The sequence below is a fragment of the Lotus japonicus genome, chromosome 3 (assembly GCF_012489685.1).
Source record: "Lotus japonicus ecotype B-129 chromosome 3, LjGifu_v1.2".
Taxonomy (NCBI): domain Eukaryota; kingdom Viridiplantae; phylum Streptophyta; class Magnoliopsida; order Fabales; family Fabaceae; genus Lotus; species Lotus japonicus.
The window spans coordinates 12,896,638-12,918,232 of record NC_080043.1 but is presented as its reverse complement, the minus strand read 5'-3'; the positions used below and the strand labels follow the sequence as shown (position 1 = coordinate 12,918,232).

Here is a 21,595-nt window from a genome sequence, read left to right as displayed (position 1 = left end):
TATCAAATGAGAAAATGAATAAAATCTAAGATTTTTTTTCACTTCAATTATTACAAAAAAATATTCAAATAATCTTTTAAGAATTGTTTTGAACAAGTCAAAATGAAGGAAGGAAAATGGAAGAAGGAAATGAACGACGAAATTCAGATATCTTATTACCAGGAGTTTGACTTCAGAAATCAGAATTGCAACGAAGAAGAAAGGAAAGGTAAGCGATTTTTCTCTCAAGTTAAATCATAGCAGTGCATATTTACGAAAGTGTTCTTTATTCCTGATAATCTGAAAAATGTTAGCTTCATCTGAAAAAAGTGCATATGTAGAGTCCATGGTATTTATTGGTTTATTGGAATTTTCTGCATATTGCTGTTTGCTGTTTCACTTAAAAAATGGTAATTTTCTGTGTACCTCAAAATCTCTTGCCAATAGCATAGCGGTTAGATAGCTGGGCTCTTTAAGCGTTTAGTTCAGGGTTCCATTCCTGGGCGGTGCATATGGAGAATGATTTGTTCGGGGAGGCCTACCCACTTAACCTGATTTCAGAGCGTTGGGGGATTAGTCTCGTGACTGCCGGTTGTGGGATACCTTGGAAAACTCAAAAGAATCTCTTGCCAGTAGAAGCTAGCATCATTCTGTGCTTACAGTTGATTTTAAAGTCAAAATTAATTAGTGCTTACAATTGATTTTAATGTCAAAATTAATTTGGGGAAAACACTTTAGTGAGTAGCTTCTAGGTGCCTAAATTAACTTCGATAAAGATAAACTGATCCGAACATGCTATTGATTTGTTCTGAATAATAAGATGATACACTATACTTGCAGGAATGCTAGATGACATGAAGTGAGGACAGGATACAAATCAAAATGGCGGAAACAGCGGTGTTGTTTGTTCTGGACAAAGTGTACCAACTCCTACAAGAAGAAGGAACTTTGCTAACAGGTGTCCATAAAGAATTTGCAGACATCAAAGATGAACTGGAGAGCATTAGAGCCTTCCTCAGGGACGCGGACACAAGGGCTACAGATGAAGGCGACACGAACGAAGGAATAAAAACGTGGGTGAAGCAGCTGAGAGAAGCATCGTTTCACATAGAAGATGTGATTGATGAGTACGTCATGTATGTGGCGCCAAGGGTCAACCATTCAGGATGCATAGCCTCATCACTCCTAAAGATTGTCCACTTGATCAGGTCTTTGAAGTCTCGCCGCCAAGTAGCGTCTCAGATTCAAGACATTAAATCATCGGTCCATGGAATCAAAGAAAGAAGTGAAAGGTATAACTTTCAGTCACAAGGAGGATCGACCAGCTCTCGAGGGACAGAAGATGTCAAATGGGGTGATCCAAGAATGGCTTCCCTTTTCATTGAAGAAGAAGAAGTGGTGGGATTTGAATCTTCTCGAGATGAATTGAATACTTGGTTATTGGAGGGTGCAGCTGAGCGCACAGTGATTTCAGTGGTAGGGATGGGGGGGCTAGGTAAAACCGCTCTTGCCAAGCTAGTTTTTGACAGCCAGAAGATGACAGGGCATTTTGATTGTCTTGCTTTTGTCACAGTCTCTCAATCATACACCATGAGGGGGATATTGATAAACTTGATGGAGCAGTTTTGTAAAGAAACAAAGGAACCTCTTCCACTGAGTATGCACAACATGGACGAGAAGTCACTAATAACAGAAGTGAGGCAGTACCTTCAGCTAAAGAGGTACTTGGTTTTCTTTGATGATGTGTGGAAGCTGGAATTTTCTGATGAGATTGAACTTGCCATGCCTAATAGTAACAATGGGAGTAGGATCGTAATCACCACTAGAATGATGCACGTTGCTGATTTTTTTAAGAAATCTTTTCTGGTTCGTGTTCACAACCTACAATTTCTGCCTCCAAACAAGGCATGGGAACTCTTCTGCAAGAAAGCATTTAGAAATGAGCCTGAGAAGAATTGTCCAGCAGAACTCACGGATTTGTCTAATGAAATTGTTCAAAAATGCAAGGGTCTGCCACTAGCAATTGTGGCCATTGGTGGTCTCTTGTCAACAAAAGCTAAAAACATGTTTGAATGGCGAAAGGTGAGTCAAAATCTTGGTGTGGAATTAGAGCGTAACGCCCATTTAGCCAACTTAACAAGGATTTTATCCTTAAGTTATGATGACTTGCCTTACTATTTGAAATCATGTATGTTGTATTTTGGAATGTATCCAGAAGACTACTTCATTAGTCCTGTGAGACTGACGAGACAATGGATTGCTGAAGGGTTTGTTGCATCTGAGGACAAAGGAACTTTAGAGGAAGTTGCAAATGAGTACCTAAAAGAGTTAATATATAGAAGCTTGGTTCAAGTCTCGCACTTAGGCTTTGATGGGAAAATAAAAAGATGTCAAGTCCATGATTTACTACGTGAAGTGATCATTAGAAAAATAAAGGACTTTAATTTTTGCCATCTTGTGAATAAAGATGATCAGTCACTGGAAGTTGGCACAAGTAGACGCTTATCTATTGTGGCTAGTTCCAAAGATGTGCTGAGCTTCCCTGGTCCCTCACGTATTCGTGCTATCCATATGTTTGAAAAAGGTGAACTACCTGAAAACTTCATGAGTGAATTCTCTTCTAACTGCAAGCATTTGAAAGTACTTGATTTCGAAGATACTTTGTTGCGTTATGTTCCTGATAATTTGGGGGCTTGTTTTCACTTGAGGTACTTAAACTTGAAAAATACAAAAGTACAAGTTCTTCCTAAATCTATTGGCATGCTACTGAACTTGGAAACCTTGGACTTGAGACAAACACTTGTGCATGAGTTACCAAATGAGATAAAAAAGCTCACAAAGCTACGGCATCTTTCTGCTTACCACAGAAACCTTGAAGCAGATTATTCTGTTTTGGGAACTACGCGTGGGGTGGTGATGGAAAAGGGCATTGACCGCCTGACTGAACTACAAAGCCTTTCTTTTATTGACATTGATCATGGTGGACTCAACCTTGTCCAAGAGCTTAAAAAGTTGAGGCAGTTAAGGAGGTTAGGCTTGAGACAAGTACAGAGTGAATATGGGAATGCCTTATGTGCTTCAATGGCAGAGATGAAACACCTCGAATCTCTGAATATCACTGCAAAAGTTACGGATGAGATCATTGACTTCAATTTTATGTCATCTCCACCGCAACTTAGATGGCTCAATTTGAAAGCACGACTTCAACAATTGCCTGAATGGGTTCCAAAGCTTCACTATCTTGTTAAGCTAAGGCTGAGTTTGTCTATGTTTATCGAAGATCCACTTAAATCATTGAAGAACATGCCTAATCTATTACGGCTCTCTTTATGTGACAATGCCTATGATGGTGAAGTTTTGCATTTTGAAGCAAGGGGATTCCCAAAACTGAAAAAGCTGTTTCTTTCACGCTTGAATAGAGTTCACACCATTATTATAGACAATGAAGCTTTGCTTGATCTTGAATACATGCACTGGAACAAAATCCCCAAGTTGAAGGAGGTACCCTCTGGTATCAAACACTTGAAAAACCTTAAAGTTATCAACTTTGCTGATATGCCTGCTGAATTCATTGAAAGCATCAACCCTGATAATGGAAAAAACTTCTGTGTTATTAGTCATGTTCCCCTTGTATTCATTCGTCAAAAGGCCGGGCCAATGTTAAATGACTATGACGTCCGCACCATTCACTCTTCTAACAATGTTTCAACTATAAAGGTACTATTTTCTCTAACAATGCTACTCATATCATTGTACGGAATTATAATTGCTTACAATTCAGAGATGCACCTTTAAATTAACTTGCTGTATGTCTGTTTCTTATTGTTCTTTTTTTGTCCGTAGTCTTGTAAACCTAAAAGTCTAAAACTGTTAGTGTGTTTGTGAGTTGACTTTTGGAGGGGAGGGATGGGAAATGAGAGGCTTATGAGAAATCCTCCCCTTGTTTGACAGTTTTTTAAGAAGGGGGTATGGATTTGGGAATTTCTTAAAATTGGGGGTTTTGGTGGAATTTTGAGCTTCCAAACAAGGGGTGCTATCTTCCCCTCCCCATCCCTTCCCCTCTAGGCCTCCCCCTTCCCTCTCTCAAAAAATCACAAATAGGCCCTTAGGTTCATCTTCCTTAAACAGAATCATATAAACATGGAATAGATTTTCTCAGAATCAATTCTGAGTTTCTGACACCTAAAATCTACTGACAGAAGTTTCCCGTAAAATTGATTTTGACTTCATAATCAATTGTAGAAGTATTTTCAAACATGCACTTGATTTTACACGGTGGAATTTCATGTGTTACCTTATGAATTTGTTTTCTATATATTGTGGAAATTACTCAATAGCTCCATAATTAATATTAGAGTAAACTTACATTTTGATCCTGAAAGATGAGGTTGGCATCAATTTGGTTCTTTAAAGATAAGTGATAATATGATCATAAAGTACATTTTTAATGAAAGGAAGTGACATAAATAAAGTCCTGTAAACAACTAGCATCAGTTAAATCCCTCAATAATAGAAAAAGAACATTAACTCAGCCCATCAGTTATATAATAGATGAGAAAATAAGGAACAGAAGGATTTCTTCTGTTAATGCAATGTTAAAGAGCTTTCCACTTCTTATTATAGGGGAGAAAATAAGTGTTTTGATTACAGCCTCTGTGGCTTTTAAGTTATAACCCTTGGATATGAACTTTGGTTGTATGCATTTGCATTTGTTTCAAGACAAAACTTTACTTATCAAATTCATTAATTAATATCTTATTCTAAATTGATTGGTTTGATATATTTATATGAACAGAAAATCAACCAGACTCTCCGTGCAGTAGCAGTTCACTATGGCGTGTCATGATTCTTCTTCTCTCTGGTCACAAATCCATACATAAAATATACCCTGGAATTTATCTTTCTTTATTCTAGGACAAATGTATTCTTATAAGTGATGACTATGATTTTATGTTTCTATATATATTGTGTTGATGGTACTCCCTTCTCTGTAACTGAATATCTTGTAATCTATTGTAAATTTGCAAGCTGTGTTTGATATTTCAAGAATTATTTTTGATATTTTTTTGCGGCAAGTCAACATTGTTTCTATGGTTTCAGCTTCTCACTTTTCACTATATAGCATGGTGATTGACTTGCTCTTAGAATGTGCCTGATGATGGAGGAAACTCCTTCGCCAAAGGTCGGATGAATGATCTAGTTTTCTGAATGGTTACACCGGTAGGGGGTCGGAAGTCACCTACAAAATGGACTCTATGAGGTCAGAGTCAGTTCACATAAAGGGGAAGTACCTATTCATGCAAGGTGACCCTTTATTTATATCTAGTGATGACCAAGCTGTTTTAGGTATGCTTGTAAAGGCTAACATGAGGAGATATTTCTTTATCTGGTGAAAACCAAGATATTAGGAGATATCTTATTATGAAAATTGAAATAAAGTTATTGGGGGATTTAGGATTTTACCCAATCTCTTGTTGAGACTTCAAATTTTGAATCTTATGATATATTCTCCAATCGTGTGGGCTGAGAACCAACAACAAATATGACATATATTTAACATTTATCAATTTTATCCAATAGAAAATAAATAAATATTAGTGAGTTCACATTTACCATTGAATCGCTTGGTTCAACTTGTAAATGACTTGTTTTTCCACCCCAAGTTCTAGGTTCAAATCCCCCTTCCCATTTTGTCAAATGTTGACTTTATGCTTCAATTTAACATCTAGAAATTAAATAAGTATTAGTGAGTTCACATTATTATCATTGAATCACTTGGCTCAATTGGCAAAGGGCTTGTTTTGCCACCCCCAAGTTCTAGATTTGAATCCTCCCTCGTTCCTTTTTTTGTAAAATGGTGAATTTTATAGGGACCAAATTGATCGACATTTGCCACTTTAAGGGACTAACTTGACTCATATCAGCATTTAACAGTCATGTCACATCTGTTAGTTGACCAAAATGACAGGGACTAACTTGACCGATGTTTGACCCTTTCAGGGACTACGGGAAGCATTTTGAAAGTTTAGGACGATGATGACACTGCGTGACACATTCATGGACTAAATTGGTCATTTACCCTTAAAATTTGACACATTTCCAAAAACTTTAAGGAATAGAGATGCAATGACCAAAAGTGCAAATGGCAAGAAACGTTAAAGAATTCAATCGCTCGTTTTAATACACAGGATTTAATTTGCACAATCGCGATAATAAGGGGGGGGGGATGTAATTAAGGATGTCATTTTTCTTTCTTTATGGTGCAGCATGTCATACTTCAAATGGGTATGCAGAAACACAATAAAAAATAAAACAAGATAACATTAAAAATAAGCAATTGAAGTCTAAAGAACCAGAAAATGTTGAACTCGTCCTCATTATAGAAGCATACACGCTTCATTATAAAATTTTATGATAACAAATAAATAATGGCATTCCTTTACTTTGACTTTGGATTCTTAATTAGCTGAAATCCTGGATATGCAGATACATATATGATAACAAATTGCAAGGAAGAAATAGGAGAAAGAGTGAAATGGCAGAAACTGCAGTTTTGTCTGCCCTGAGCCAAGTGTTCCAACTCTTATCAGAAGAAACAAATCTGCTGACTGGAGTCAATAAAGAATTTTCAGACATCAAGGATGAACTAGAAAGCATTCAAGCCTTCCTCAAAGATGCTGATAGAAGGGCTGCTGATGAAGCAGACACCAATGATGGATTAAGAACATGGGTGAAGCAGTTGAGAGAAGCATCCTTTCGCATAGAAGATGTCATTGATGAATACGTCGGGGTGATGCATGGGGCCAGTCATGCTTTCTGCAAGATTTCAAGCCATATCAGAAACATGATTACCCGTCATCGGATAGCATCTCAGATTCAGGTTACAGAAGATGAATTAAATCGCAACTTATCAACTTGAATTTATTCAGTTAGTTATATAGCATAGTTTTGTTCTCACTTTCTCAGTTAGTTAGTTTGCTTCACCAGCTAGATTTTACATTGTAGTCACGGTTGCAATCGCATCATGATATTGTGAAAAATTGGGGTCAAATGTTGCTGATGCAGCAATAATTACAGTCTCATACCGCTGTGATCCTCGATTTGACATGTTTATCTACCTGATTTCCTTTTTAGTTAGGCTTTGGCGCTCTGTATGAGTTAATCCTTTCCATTTTAACCGTTGAGTCGAAACCCTGTTTTTAAAATCAAGATGAAGAGAAGTGTTTGAAAACAAGTTTTGTAAGGTTGAAATACTGTGATTTGAAAACTAAAAACTGATAACTTGAAGATCAGCTTTTCATAATACATCTTGTTACTTTTTCACTTAGCCTCTCAAGTTTTCTCCTGCTTTTTGACCATATTTCTTGCATTTTTCTCGGACTTTTGCCACTGCATATGTTCATTGATTCTTGAATTCTGACACAGGACATCAAGTTATCAATTCGAGGAATCAAGGAAAGAAGTGAGAGGTACAACTTTAAAATTTCACAGCAAGGATCAAGGACAGACTATGGAAGCTGGCGGGATCTTCGACTGGCTTCCCTTTTCATTGAAGAAACTGAAATTGTAGGATTTGAAGGCCCAAGAGAAGAATTGTTTTGTTGGTTATTGAAGGGTGCAGCTGAGCGCACGGTGATTTCAGTGGTTGGCATGGGGGGTCTTGGTAAAACAACTCTTGTGAAACAAGTTTTTGACAGCCAAAAGGTCGAAACACACTTTGATTGTCGGGCTTGCATCACGGTTTCTCAATCATACACAGTGAGAGGGTTACTGATAAACATGATGAAGCAATTCTGTAAGGAGACTAAAGACCCTCTTCCGCAGATGTTACACAAAATGGATGAGAAATCACTAATTACAGAAGTGAGACAATACCTGCATCATAAAAGGTATTTGATATTCTTTGATGATGTATGGCAAGAAGATTTTTCCAGCCAAGTTGAATTTTCCATGCCTAATAACCAAAAAGGTAGTAGAATCATAGTAACCACTAGAATGATGCAGATTGCAGAATTTTTCAAGAAATCCTTTCTTGTTCATGTTCACAACCTGCAAATTCTGCCTCCAAACAAGGCATGGGAACTCTTTTGCAAGAAAGCGTTTAGCTTTGAGCTTGATGGGCATTGTCCACCAGAGCTTGAGGCTATGTCACATGAAATTTTACAAAAATGCAAGGGGCTACCTTTGGCAATTGTGGCCATTGCTGGTTTATTTTCAACAAAATCTAAAACCATGATTGAATGGAAAAAAGTGAGTCAAAATCTGAGACTAGAGCTGGGGCGTAATGTCCATTTAACTAGCGTAACAAAGATTTTGTCTCTTAGTTTTGATGACCTGCCATACTATTTGAAACCATGCATTTTGTATTTCGGTATATATCCAGAGGACTACTCTGTCAAACATAAGAGATTAACTCGACAATGGACAGCTGAAGGGTTTGTTAAGTCTAATGAAAGAAGAACTTTAGAGGAAGTTGCAGATGAGTACTTGTCTGAGTTGGTTGATAGAAGTCTGGTTCAGGTATCGAAAGTTGGCATTGAAGGGAAAATTAAAAGATGTCAAGTCCATGATTTACTACGGGAGGTGATCATTAGAAAAATGAAGGACTTAAGTTTTTGTCATTTTGTCCATGAAGATGATCAACCAGTCACGACTGGAATAACTAGACGCCTTTCTATAGTCTCTAGTTCCCACAATGTGTTGGTCAGCAGCACTAGCAATGCACACATTCGTGCTATTCATGTTTTTGAAAAAGGTGGAATGCTTGATCCTTTCATGGGTAGATTATGTTCAAAGTCTAGGATCTTAAAAGTACTTGATCTTCAAGGCACATCATTGAATTATACTCCTAAGAATTTGGGGAACCTTTTTAACTTAAGGTACATAAACCTAAGAAATACAAAAGTACAGGCTCTTCCTAAATCTATTGGTAAGCTACTGAACTTGGAGACATTAGATTTAAGAGAAACACTTGTGCATGGGTTACCTAGTGAAATAAACAAGCTCACAAAGCTACGACATCTTCTTGCTTTCCATCGAAACTACGAAGATAGTTATTCTGTTATGGGCTTCACAACTGGTGTGCAGATGGAAAAAGGTATTAAAAGGTTGACTTCCTTGCAAGATCTTTATTATGTGGAGGTAGATCATGGGGGGTTAGATCTCATCCAATAAATGAGAATGTTAAGGCAATTGAGGAAGTTAGGTGTGAGGCATGTAAGAAGTGAATATGGAAATGCTCTTTGTGCTGCTATTGGAGAGATGAAACACCTCGAAGAACTTAAGATAGCTGCAATAGCTAAGGATGAATTGATTGACTTGAACTTTATACCATCCCCACCCAAACTTCGGAGGCTTCATTTGAAAGCTAGAATAGAGGTCTTGCCTGATTGGATTCCAAAACTTGAGCATCTTGTTAACATAAGGCTGGGTTTATCCAAGTTGAAAAATGATCCATTAGAGTCACTGAAACACTTTTTGAATCTGGCGAGTCTCAGTATGTGGGATGATGCCTATGATGGTGAAACTTTGCATTTCCAACAGGGAGGTTTTCCCAAGTTGAGGATAGTAAACCTCGGTCGCTTGAATAGACTGAATTGCATCCTTATAGAGGAAGGATGTTTGCTTTCTCTTGAACATCTTAAAATGGAAAAAGTCCCCCAACTAAAGGAGCTACCTTCTGGCATCAAACCTTTGCATAACCTCAAAATGGTTGATTTTGTTGACATGCCAGATGAATTTGTCAAAAGCATTGATCCAGACAAGGGAAAAGACTACTGGCTTATCAAGCATGTACCCCAGGTATTCATTAGTCACTGGGTTGGCCCAGGATATAATGATTTTGAGATTCGCATTATTCACTCATCCTCCAAACAATCATCAACAAATTGAAAATGCTTTGGTGTCTAGCAAGCTTACATATATATTTTGAGGTACTTTCCTTACTCTAACCATACAATATTGAATCTCTTATTTAGGACTATTAAACATGGTACCCGAATTTTAGTTTATTGCATCTATTTCATAATTACTGTAATTTTAGTTTCAGGTCATCATTCTCCCTAATAATTTCTTGCAGTATGTTTTCAAAGAATTTTGATTGCGGGCTAATTTTGGGTTTGGCTTGCTCAGAAATGGTCATATATGTTGGTCTGCAAAAATTGTTTCGTTTGAATTTTGAAAGCCTACTGAAATATGAAGCTGAAAGGAATTGTTTTATCGTTTTATACTTTTATGGCTTTGATTATGCTGTTTTGATCTTCTGATGTACTTCTGATGTGTTATATTGCTTAATGGCTATCATGGGGTTGGTGGTATTGGTAGGAGTTGGTCCAATAAATATTGGGAGTGTTATTGTTGATAATTGAATGGAATTTATCTTTCAGGATTCTGATCGGATTGGACAAGCTGGTGAACTGTTCCTATGTGTTCTCATGGATCTTGATTATGATTTAGAAGCTCTTGTTGTTTCCAGATTTTGTGGTACTTGGGTGTCTATTTTACAATGTCTCAGTGGAGTTATTTTATTAAGATCTGTCAATTATATATATCGGAAGTTATAATGTGTGAAATTATCTTGTATGGTTTGGATTGTTGGGAGTTTGGTATTACAAGTTTCTCTTTCTTGTCTGGATTTTGTTGGGAGGTGCTTATTATATATTGGTTTGGGTGTGTATACATTTTACTCACTTGAGAGAGTTTGTTCTCAAGAATGATATTGGTTATATTTTCTCTTGAGAGTTTAACTTTGTCCTCAACCTTCTGAAGATGCAATGTTCTGATGGATGGAGGACTTTACTTAAAAGACCCTTTAATAGTCACATATAAGAACGTCACAAACCTTCTGAAGAGTATACTGATAAGCAGTCCCTGGCTTTCGAAAACACAAGCAAATCAAATAAGCTTAAGAAAGGTTCATCCTCTAGGCTTTCAATATCAAAAGAAAGCCCTTTGCTTTCAATTATTATTTTCTATTACCCCCACCGCTTGGGATAATTGTGCAAGCCTCCAAGTTCTCCTATTGGACAGCTATACTGCTGCATGATTGGCGCCACTAAGAACCTTATATGCTAAGTTAGTATGACTAATTAAAGTACTGCACCATCTAAGGATAATAGTTCTTTATTAAGTTTAGCAGCTTCTGAAATGTATGGATAGGAAGCACTAGCATGTATGATTAATTTAATCAATGAAATACTATCTTTGAGTTGAGTGAAATTATCTCCTCTGTTGGTTGGGTGCGTGAGTGACGGAACAACTTCTTCCTTCTTTTATCAGCAAATTAGCAACATCTAGGAAGCATGTAAAGCCGTATGTTATCGATATTCTCCGCACCCGCAGCGGAAGGATAAGTCACTGCTGTCGGCAGTGGATACTTGGGCTCACCCAAAAAATGCTATAGATATTCTCCTTTATCAGGAAAGTTGATAACCTTATTAGACCAAAACTGTTTCAACATAGCTATGTCTATCAAACAAGTTTACTGGTCTTTTTTGTACCCTTTCTTGGACATGTGACACATGTCTCTGTTTTCTATGGTAGTAAACAACAAAGACTCTATGGAGACATTCAGTAGCACAAAAATTTAGTAATAAACAACAAATATGGATTCATTCACAGAAACAACCAGGAAATTATGAGGATCATGGGAATAACTTCCATTGAAATATTCTCTTCTCACTAAAATTGTATTTATTTTGTTTTTCTTGTCACCTACCACTGACTATTCACGCCTGCCAAGTGCCAACTTTTGTTTTGTTAACGAATCTCAACATGCCAACTTGCTTGCATCTACACTCAAAGAATTAATTGCCAGCACACCCATGAAAGTTTGTCTTTTCTTTTAAATATTTGGATTCGTTAATCAAAATACTTCCACCAACCAAAGTTATACTCCAGCCAAACATGATACTTATAACTCGTTAAAAATATTGGAATAGCAATCTGACATGATGTGATGAATTGAAATGGCAGAAACAGCAGTATCATTTGTTGTGGACAAGCTTTACCAGCTTGTAATAGAAGAAGGAACTTTGCTTGGAGGGATTAAAAGAGATTTCACAGACATCAAAGATGAACTTGAGAGCATTCAAGCTTTCCTCAAAGATGCAGATAGAAGAGCTTCCACAGATGAAGCAGGTGCCAGTGAAGGAATCAAAACATGGGTGAAGCAGGTGAGAGAAGTCTCTTTTTGCATAGAAGATGTGATTGATGAGTACATCATGTATGTGGTACCAAGGGTCAACCATTCAGGATGCATAGCCTCATCACTCCAAAAGATTGCTCACAAAATCAAAACCTTGAAGCCTCGTCATCGAATTGCATCCGATATCCAAGACATCAAGTTATCAGTTGGTGGAATCAAAGAAAGAAGTGAAAGGTATAACTTTCAGTCTTCAGCTGAAAATGGATCAAGGAGTTCTAGAGGGACTAAAGATGCCAAATTTCGTGACCCTCGAATAGCTTCCCTTTTCATTGAAGATACTGAAGTTGTGGGGTTTGAGTCACCAAGAGATGAATTGATTGGTTTCTTAGTGGAAGGAATCAAGGAGAGGATGGTGATTTCTGTGGTGGGAATGGGAGGACTTGGCAAAACCACTCTTGCCAAGCATGTTTTTGACAACCAAAAGGTAAGAAAGCATTTTGATTGCTGTTCTTTTATTACAGTCTCTCAATCATACACTGTGAGGGGATTGTTGATAGATATGATACAGAAATTTTGTAAAGACAGTAATGAGCCTAATCCAAAGGGTCTGCATAAGATGGATGAGAGCACACTGGTTTCTGAAGTGAGGCAATACCTTCAGTCAAAGAGGTATTTGGTCCTGTTTGATGATGTTTGGCGAGAAAATTTTTCTGATGAGATTGAGCATGCCTTGCCTAATAATAACAGAGGAAGTAGAATCATGATCACCACTAGAATGATGCATGTTGCTGAGTTTTTTAAGAAATCATTCCCTGTTCATGTTCACAAACTGCAAGAACTGTCCCCAAACAAAGCATGGGAGCTCTTCTGTAACAAGGCATTTAAATCAGAGCCTGGTGGGAATGCAAATTGTCCAACAGAACTTGAGGATATGTCCAAGGAATTTGTTAAAAAATGTGGAGGGATGCCACTTGCAATTGTTTCCATTGGTGGTCTTTTATCAACAAAAGCTAAAACCATGTATGAATGGAGAAAGGTGACTCAAAATATAAGGATAGAGTTAGAGCGAAATCCACATTTGACTAATTTGACAAGGATTTTATCTCTCAGTTATGATGATCTTCCTCACAATTTGAAAGCATGCATGTTGTATTTTGGCATATATCCGGAGGATTACTCCATCAGACGGAAGCGACTCACTAGGCAATGGATGGCTGAAGGGTTTGTTAAAAATGAAGAGAGAAGAACTTTGGAGGATGTTGCTGAAGAGTGCTTGACAGAGTTGATACAGAGAAGTTTAGTTAAAGTGTCCAAATATGGGTTTGATGGAAAAGTCAAAATCTGTTATGTTCATGATTTATTTCGTGATGTGATCGTTAGAAAAATGAAAGATATAGGCTTTTGTCATTTAATGCATGAAGATGATGAACTAGTCACTGTTGGAGTAACTAGACGCTTCTCTATAATAGCTGCATCCAACAATGTGCTGAGATACACTAACTACTCAGGCATTCGAGCTGTTTTTGTTTTCGACAAAGGTGAAATGCCTAAACATTTTTTGGGTAGATTATCTTCAAAGTTCAAGCTCTTGAAAGTACTTGATTTTGAAAGTGCTTTGATGGATTATGTTCCTGATAATTTGGGGAATCTTTTCCACCTGAGTTACCTAAACCTAAGCCATACCAAAGTGAAGGTTCTACCTAGATCCATTGGTAAGCTCTTGAACTTAGAAACTTTGGATCTCAGACAAACTCTAGTGCATGAGCTACCAAAGGAAATAAACAACCTGACAAAGCTAAGGCTTCTTCCAATTTATTACAGGAAGTACGAAGGACAATATTCTATGTTGAACTTCACAACTGGGGTGCAAATGCAAAAGGGTATTGGATGCTTGAAATCATTGCAAAAGCTTTACTTTCTAGAAGCTGATCACGGTGGAATAGACCTTATCCAAGAGCTCAAAATGTTGAGACAGTTGAGAAAATTAGGCATAAGGCGCGTGCGGAGAGAATATGGGAGTGCCCTTTGTGATGCAATACAAGAGATGAAACATCTTGAATCTCTCAATATCAGTGCTATTGCTGAGGATGAAATCATTGATTTGAATTTCACATCAGCTCCTCCTCATCTTCGAGTGCTCAATTTGAAAGCTGGACTAACAAAGTTGCCTGAATGGATTCCAAAACTTGAGTATCTTGTGAAGCTAAGGCTTGGCTTATCTAACTTAGAATATGATCCACTAGACTCTTTGAAGAACTTGCCAAATCTATTGCGGCTCAATCTATGGGATAATTCCTTTGCAGGAGAAAGTTTGTATTTTCAAGTTGGAGGATTTCCAAAGCTGAAGGAACTAGATCTCACTAGATTAAACAGACTGAGTTCTATCTCTATAGATAAAGGAGCTTTGCTTGGTCTTGAACACTTCAGATTTAACAATAACCCAGAGTTAAGGGTGGTACCTGAGGACCTCAAACATTTGATGAACCTTCAATTCCTTGGATTTAATAATATGCCAGCTGAATTAGTTGAAAGCATTGATCCAGAAAAAGGTGGACAATGCCATTGGATTATCAAGCATATTCCACTTGTACTCATCCGTCAGAGTGTGGGACCAAAATTTCATGACTATGAGTTGCGCCCCATTCCTACATTGGACCATGTCTAAAATATGAAGGTATGTATACTTTTTCCTCTTACCACATTGTTTTTCTCTTATGAATGTTTGAAATTGCATTGTCACTCTCACAATGTGTATTTGTTAGTTTCACCTTTATAAATCTGTGAATAATGCTTAATTTATTCAGCATTGAGAATTAGAGGCCTAGACATATTTGCTTTTTATTTATATGATGCTCAAATTCCTGTTTGTATGCTGACAGAAATTCATATTCTCCATATTGCAGCTCACAAGAACGATGCATTATATCTCTTCATCCCTTCTATGGTGCTTGAATCCCCAAATAAAGATTTCCATGAAGTCATCCTACTTCATCAAGGAATTCCATTCTGAGTTACTCTGGCTTTTTTTACTTTTGTTATTTGTGATGTGTAGTTGTGGCCTTGTGGGAGATTTTTTGCCCTGTACTATAAAATCAAGACCTTCATTTGTAGTTTGTAAGTATATACCTTTATATTGATTTTGCTAAGAAGGATGGAAGCTATTTCTTAGCGATTAATAAATGGATTTGTTATGCAGATTTAGTTTACCTATTGTTGGTTATTGCTATATACAGAATTACTTAGTACAAAATGAAGACCCTGTTTGGTTTCTCCATTTTATATTTTCATTACAAGAAATGGTAGAAAAAATATGTTTGGTTTGATTTTTAAAATAAAATATTTCCGAGATGTAATCGAGGCTTATTCCGGTCTACATCGATTACGTTTTTTTTTTCAAACAAACAATTATTTAATATTATTAAGATTGTTATGATTGACACGTCCGATATAGTCTTGAACAACATAAATGACTCACAATCACATGAATGTTATGTTGGTTGACCAAAGCGAGATTTATCTCATCCAATAGTTAGCCGAGCAAAGCAGAGTCCTATAATTTTCATTATTTATGTCCCTGCAAAACGCATCTTAGTAGTGGATCATTAAACATTTAAAGGCCAGTCAAGCACAAATATTATTCTAAAAGTCTTCCTCAAAGATTTCACTTACTTTCCTCTTGTAACCAAAAAAAAAGAGACTTAGGCTCAACGCCTCACTCATGTTATACTATACTCTCTAAATATAAGTTTGATCATGTTATACTATACTCTCTAAATATAAGTTTGATCGTTTAATTATAAAAGCATTATTGATTTTGCTCACTAATATTCTTCTAAGACTTATTTTATGACTCTGAACTAGAAGGGAATTAAGCTTCAGAATGTCTTTTGCAGGTACATTCTCCACTTCCGTCATGGATAGGATAGCTGACAGATGATATGAGCTAGAGCTTCGTTTCCTAATTGAAAGTCATTATAATTCAGTTATCGAATCATATTTTAATGTATTCAACATTACTATAAGTCATTATAGTTGGATAATCTCTTTCTTCCCATTATTCTTCAAAGCAGCTTACATCTATTAATATACTTCTGCTTTCTGATAGACAAACAGAAAAGTAGAAAACCATTTTGTCAGGCAATGCTCAAATAACACAACATAATGAAATCAACTAGTAGCCAAGCTCTAACAACTGTTTGACCTGTACTAGCAAGGTGGATGTCGCCTAAAAACATCCATTTTGAGCCTAAAAGTGCACAAAGCTCTACTAAGTACTACTAACATTAGTGTTAAGAGGAAGCTACATCTGCTACACAGGAACATTGACATCCCAGATATAGAAGAAATATGTAATTCAGATTCTCTGGTTACTAGAGGATAGCCATCAAAATACTAATATGTACTCATTCTTCTGTTTTCACCATCTTTAGCTAATCCCCCAAAATGTACACTAGAACTTACCCTTCCTCATCATAATCTTCTTCATCATCTTCTACTCTACTACCAAGGTTTGCAAGCTGCATATTGTCAATGGCCATCTTGTCCACGTCAGAAAGGGACCAGCCGGGAATTTCTTCGTGTTTAATCTCTGTTTCCGCAGGTTCAGGCAATGAGGCCTGAGCAGCTGTGCTAGCACCTTTGTCCTCATTTTCATTTAAGTTGGCATTCAGATCAATGTTGCGGAGAGATTGAGCATTTTCCTCAGGGACTGCAATGTTTTCCTTTGATAACTCCTTGGATTCTGGATCATTATACATTGCCACACTTGTATCAGGAAAATCTTTGCTACTTTCTGGGATAGAGGTGCAAGGCTCAGATTCAACCTGGTGTACACTAGTCTCTTTTTCTACAGTTCGAGCCCCTCGACCACGGCCTCGGCCTCTACCTCTACCTCGGCCTCTTCCCTTGCCAGTACTGCTAGTGTGGCCCAACTCAAGCTGCTATAGGATAAAAAGAGTTATTGACCAAAACAATGAAGACTTAATACTAAGCCATTTTACACATACAATATCTTAGAATTCAGGTTAGGTCTAAATATACCCAAAAAGCTCTTAGGGGCGAGGGTTGTTCAATTCTTTATTAACACTTATATCTCTAGTAAATGTGAGACTTCTCAACACAGCATATTTTTCATCCCTCCAAAGAATGGATTTCAAGGAAAAACATTACTTTAAAAACATAAGAAAATATCCACTTTTTATCACATATGACTTGTAAGTTAATTATGGCATTAGTATGAAACTTCAACATCATAACTAGATATAAGTCAATGGTAATTGGTAAAATTAAATAAATCCACTTTCTAGGAGTATTTGATGGTGCAAATGTACCAATTCCTGCATTGTTGCCAGCATGTGTGCATGTGTGGCTGTGTGCAATACTTTACTAATATAGTTAGAGTACTATCCAGGTTTTCACAGAAGTGTAATTACCATCTTACTCCTCTTAGCTTCTTCATCACTGTCATTGCCATCATCCCCAGCAGCTTTCCTGGTAAATGTAGCATTCTTAACTGCATTAATTGTCTGTAAGCATAACCAAACTAGATGGATTAAAGAAAAAGATAAAGGCTATTTGACTTCAAACCTTCTCTTTGGAAGGGCACGATCATCAGCTCCACCCTCAGAGTTGCCATGGCCATGTCCATGCCCATAATCAGGAACCGTGCTGACAATGTCTCTCAAAAAGTCAAAGACATTATAGCTTTGAACACAATGTTTCCTGCAATTCAGGTTTACTATGGGTTAACCAGACTAGCTATATATTAAAGATGTAAATGAGATGGGGAAGCCGGAAAGAGGAATTGGATACAGGTCCTATGTTGATCCCATTCCCCAATGTGTTTGCGTGTCAAAAGTATATTTGCTTCTTAAGCAGCAATTTTCTAGAGGTCCAAAACAGCTAATTGTCTCAGCCAGTTAAGAAAATATTAGGATGGTTCAAGATCAAAACAGAAGCCAAAAGGATCGAAATTGCCACTGAATCACAAACTCCAATAGTGATGTAGAAGTACCACATCCTCAACAGGGGTGATAAATATGCTGGCTAATGGGGCATAACTACTTTAACTAGGACATGAAAAGGGAGCATATTTTGCATTGGGAAATTTTTCAGTATGGGAAAAGAAAAAACATTTCAACATGCAAATGCAAACAGGGAGCATAATAGTTAAGAGATACAACACCGAAAAGCTTAATAGTTAGGATGAGGAGTTAGAACTTTGGAACTTCTATTCTTAATAGTTAAATCAAGTTTCAGCACAAAGTAAAAGCAGTCTATAAAGGGACATACTTCAGGTAGGAGAAAAATACCAACTCAAAAATATCCCTTTACTTACAGATGCAATGCATTCATTGTCTTTGCTCCTCTCTGAAGAGTTATTTCATAAGTGCGGTCACAAAGATCTTGCAAAAATAATTCCAGAGCTTTAGCTGTAAAAAAAATCAAGAGTTACATCAACAACACATGAGATAAAAGGCCAAGCAATAGCCAAGAGTTGATTAGATAGAAAGTATAAGCAACTCACACACTAAAACAGGAACTGCCAGTGCAATCTTTCCAACATCCTCATCTGCTTGCATTATCTTCTTTATCCGAGCCTGCAAAACAGTGTTTCCACCAGATAAGGCTTTGTTTTAAAAGATCTCTTAACTTAAAAGTTAAAATATGGAACACAAAAGAGGAAAAATTGAAAAGGGTCTAAGAAGAACAGTATAAAGCAAATGCAAATGCAAGGTGACAGTGGATAAAGACAGACATGACCATTTAGATAAATCTTCTTGAGCACTACAGAAGGTAAAAATATCCAGAAAAATGTTCAACAGACTATATAACAGAAGAAGGTTCAGTTTAGATTATGGCAGTACTTAACAGGGATAACACAAATTACATTTTGAAGATAAGATGACCTCATACAGATTTTTATCTATGATATGTTTTATAAAATAAAGTTCAAGTATGGAAACAGGGACCTATTAATTGGTTTTTCTAATAGACAATCCGATTCTCTGATTGTATTATATTATCTAAAACAATTTTCGTGTAAAGTTGCGAAAATATGATTTAAAAGCTTCACTTCAAGTCATTGGGAAAATAAGAAACATGTCCAAGGACTATCCTTAACCAATAGACCGATAGTAAAAAAGCAAGTTCCTGTGCATGTTTACAAGCATATTCAAGAACTTTGCTGCAGCAAAAACAACAAAGGAACAACTATATCTCTAGCCATCACAGAAAATCATTGAGTTCAAAAAATAGTGAATTGCTCCCAGCAAATTTTCAGATCATAAGGATAATTAATATGGGAGATAGCCGTAGAGTTTGGTTCAACGCCATATAAATAAATAAAGAAAAAGTATGATAATCACAATCATCCAAACCCGAAAACATGAAATAAAGCCGTCATATAGCTCCACAGCACTCTGTGTTGTTAATCGCGGACTATACGGCAAGCCAAAAATCCACTATTTCCAGCCTCTTAAAGAGGAAAATAGCGGTAAGCCAAAAAAAGGGCTACGCTATAGCGCGGCTGAAACCACTATTTGACAACACTGGTCTCAACTACTGCATTCATCACTAATTTTGATACTAATCAGAACCTAAAACTAGCTAAGCACAAAAATCTAACATCAAACAAGTCCAAAATGGAAAAATACCAACGCCACTATAACCCTTTCTACTTCAATTATCAAAATCAAACAAATAATCCCAGAAACTACACAAAATAAATTACAGTGAAACTCATCATGTGATTCTAGGCAATTCCACCCCCAACCCTAGAATTTTGAAAAGCAGAAATGAACTTACCGCAGGGAAACGAGTATCAAGCTTTTTCCTCATGGCATGAAATTGAGGTAAGAAAGGAAAATGGGAAGGAAGTTTGAGAAGAATGAAAAACAAGAATTGAGAGGAGAAATTCAAAGGAAGCGAAATCTGATCTGAGATCCGAAGATGCTGTTGGTTCCAGAAATCATCAAACAAACGAGGTGTGTGTGTCCATTCAGCTGAATATCCGTCCGTACGACTTTGACGAAGACAATGAATGAAACATTACAAAACTATAACCCTACGCAGCTGTAAGGGAAACTGTGGGACAGACCAATAGTTGTGTAACACCTGGCCAGGACAAAAATGATTATATGAAAGAATTAAATGAATTATAAATAAATAGCTATGATAAGGCTTGTCGGGTTGACTCTAATACCATGAGTTACACCTTCTATTCACAATAATATTGTACTAATAATGTGCTATAAATGAAACATATTTTATCAAGCGATCCATGACTGAGACTCGGCTTGAGGGAAAGGTAAAACACATGAGGAGTCGAAGAAGCACACCCGCAAGAGAAACATTGGGGTTGTTATTGGCGCACCCTCAACACCCGTCCTCTCATTTCTACAAGTGTTTACACCAAATCTTTGATCTTCCATTCACAAACCACATCCATGGAGGCACTTAGGGCACGTTTACAGATCGGAGCCTCATCACACACACGCCTAACCCTACTCCATTACCACACGAAATCAATTATCGTAATGATTATCATAGTGAATATGAATGTTGGGATAATGAGGAGTTAGATTGACGTATTCATAGAGATCCTGAGCACTAGAGTGTAAAAGAGAATGTTTTTTAATGATGAGGGGAAACCAATGATTTTCTCAAAGGACAACATATATGTTATATTTGACGGTGTCTATTCTCTTACACGGGAATTACGAGCCTCACAATCGTCTCAGGCTACGGCTTCGTAGATGAACCTTGAGTTTCAAAAGATATTAATGAGGTTGCAGAGGGAAAGGTTGCATTGCGAGAGCAGATGGAGCTGAAGAAAGAAAAAGTCTAGACGTGGGCATAAATTGAGGCGATTAAGGCTCAACAGGATACACCAATACAAGAAATGATTTCACACTTCACAATCTTGACATAATAACTTAAGATTTTGCATGATGTATGGAATCGTAGTGGTGTTGCTATTCCTCTTCGGCATACTACACCTGTTGTTGTTGCTTTTTTTAAGCTACTTAGTCACCTGTTGTCGGTGCTGCTAATTGTTCAAATTCCCCGTATCGTGTTTTTTTACGATAATGATGTATAGGCTTTTAGGGCTATAATGTATGTTATTTTTTATTAAAAACTTGTAAAGTTATCGAGGGTTATTTCCAACGGTAACTTAGCAGTACATTTATAATTCCCTCTATCTTGTTTTTGAAGATGACTATGATGATGACGATGATGTATAGGCTTTTGGGGCTATCATGTATATTATTTCCTATGTTGTCAATCTCAATTTCTAGCACGTCGCAGCCAGCCTCAAACTTGAGATAGCGGGATCTTGGAAAGCTGGGATAGTGAATTTTTGTCTATATTTTGTTTACGTAATAAATCAATGATAAATACGTGATAGAACAGAGGAGAAGAGGGTCAAAGTGGGTAGAAGATAGGGAAAGATTGAACAACATCAAAGTA

At 37.0% G+C, this 21,595-nt stretch overlaps 2 protein-coding genes and 1 pseudogene across 3 annotated transcripts; 2 read left to right on the top strand and 1 right to left on the bottom strand.

Moving 5' to 3' along the window:
- The first annotated feature begins 85 nt into the window (after positions 1-85).
- Positions 86-10,736, top strand: LOC130743626 (uncharacterized; annotated as a pseudogene).
- Positions 10,737-11,775: 1,039 nt separating this feature from the next.
- LOC130743218 (disease resistance protein RPM1-like) lies at positions 11,776-15,319 on the top strand. Its single transcript, XM_057595357.1, has 2 exons — positions 11,776-14,798; positions 15,028-15,319. The coding sequence occupies exon 1, from the start codon at positions 11,946-11,948 to the stop codon at positions 14,787-14,789; it is 2,844 nt and encodes a 947-aa protein (XP_057451340.1). The 5' UTR covers positions 11,776-11,945; the 3' UTR covers positions 14,790-14,798; positions 15,028-15,319.
- Positions 15,320-16,200: 881 nt separating this feature from the next.
- LOC130743224 (uncharacterized) lies at positions 16,201-20,172 on the bottom strand. 2 transcript variants are annotated; one of them, XM_057595366.1, is made up of 6 exons: positions 19,931-20,172; positions 18,651-18,723; positions 18,462-18,555; positions 17,711-17,845; positions 17,557-17,614; positions 16,201-17,064 (listed from the first exon to the last, which is right to left on the bottom strand). In XM_057595366.1, exons 1-6 carry the CDS (start codon positions 19,961-19,963, stop codon positions 16,582-16,584), a joined length of 876 nt encoding a protein of 291 aa, XP_057451349.1. In that variant the 5' UTR covers positions 19,964-20,172; the 3' UTR covers positions 16,201-16,581. The 2 variants fall into 2 exon arrangements, with proteins under 2 accessions (XP_057451349.1, XP_057451350.1); XM_057595367.1 differs by having other exon boundaries at positions 16,201-17,061; positions 19,931-20,171.
- Between the last annotated feature and the right edge of the window lie 1,423 nt (positions 20,173-21,595).

What these genes read in the sequence shown, in the direction of transcription:
- LOC130743218 (XM_057595357.1), top strand. Translation starts at nt 11,946, where the DNA reads ATGGCAGAAACAGCAGTATCATTTGTTGTGGACAAGCTTTACCAGCTT.
- LOC130743224 (XM_057595366.1), bottom strand. Translation starts at nt 19,963, where the DNA reads ATGAGGAAAAAGCTTGATACTCGTTTCCCTGCG. An exon ending in TTGATACTCGTTTCCCTGCG is followed by an intron (nt 18,724 to 19,930) that starts GTAAGTTCATTT and finishes ACTGTTTTGCAG; the next exon opens with GCTCGGATAAAGAAGATAAT. An exon ending in CGTGCCCTTCCAAAGAGAAG is followed by an intron (nt 17,615 to 17,710) that starts GTTTGAAGTCAA and finishes TACATTTACCAG; the next exon opens with GAAAGCTGCTGGGGATGATG.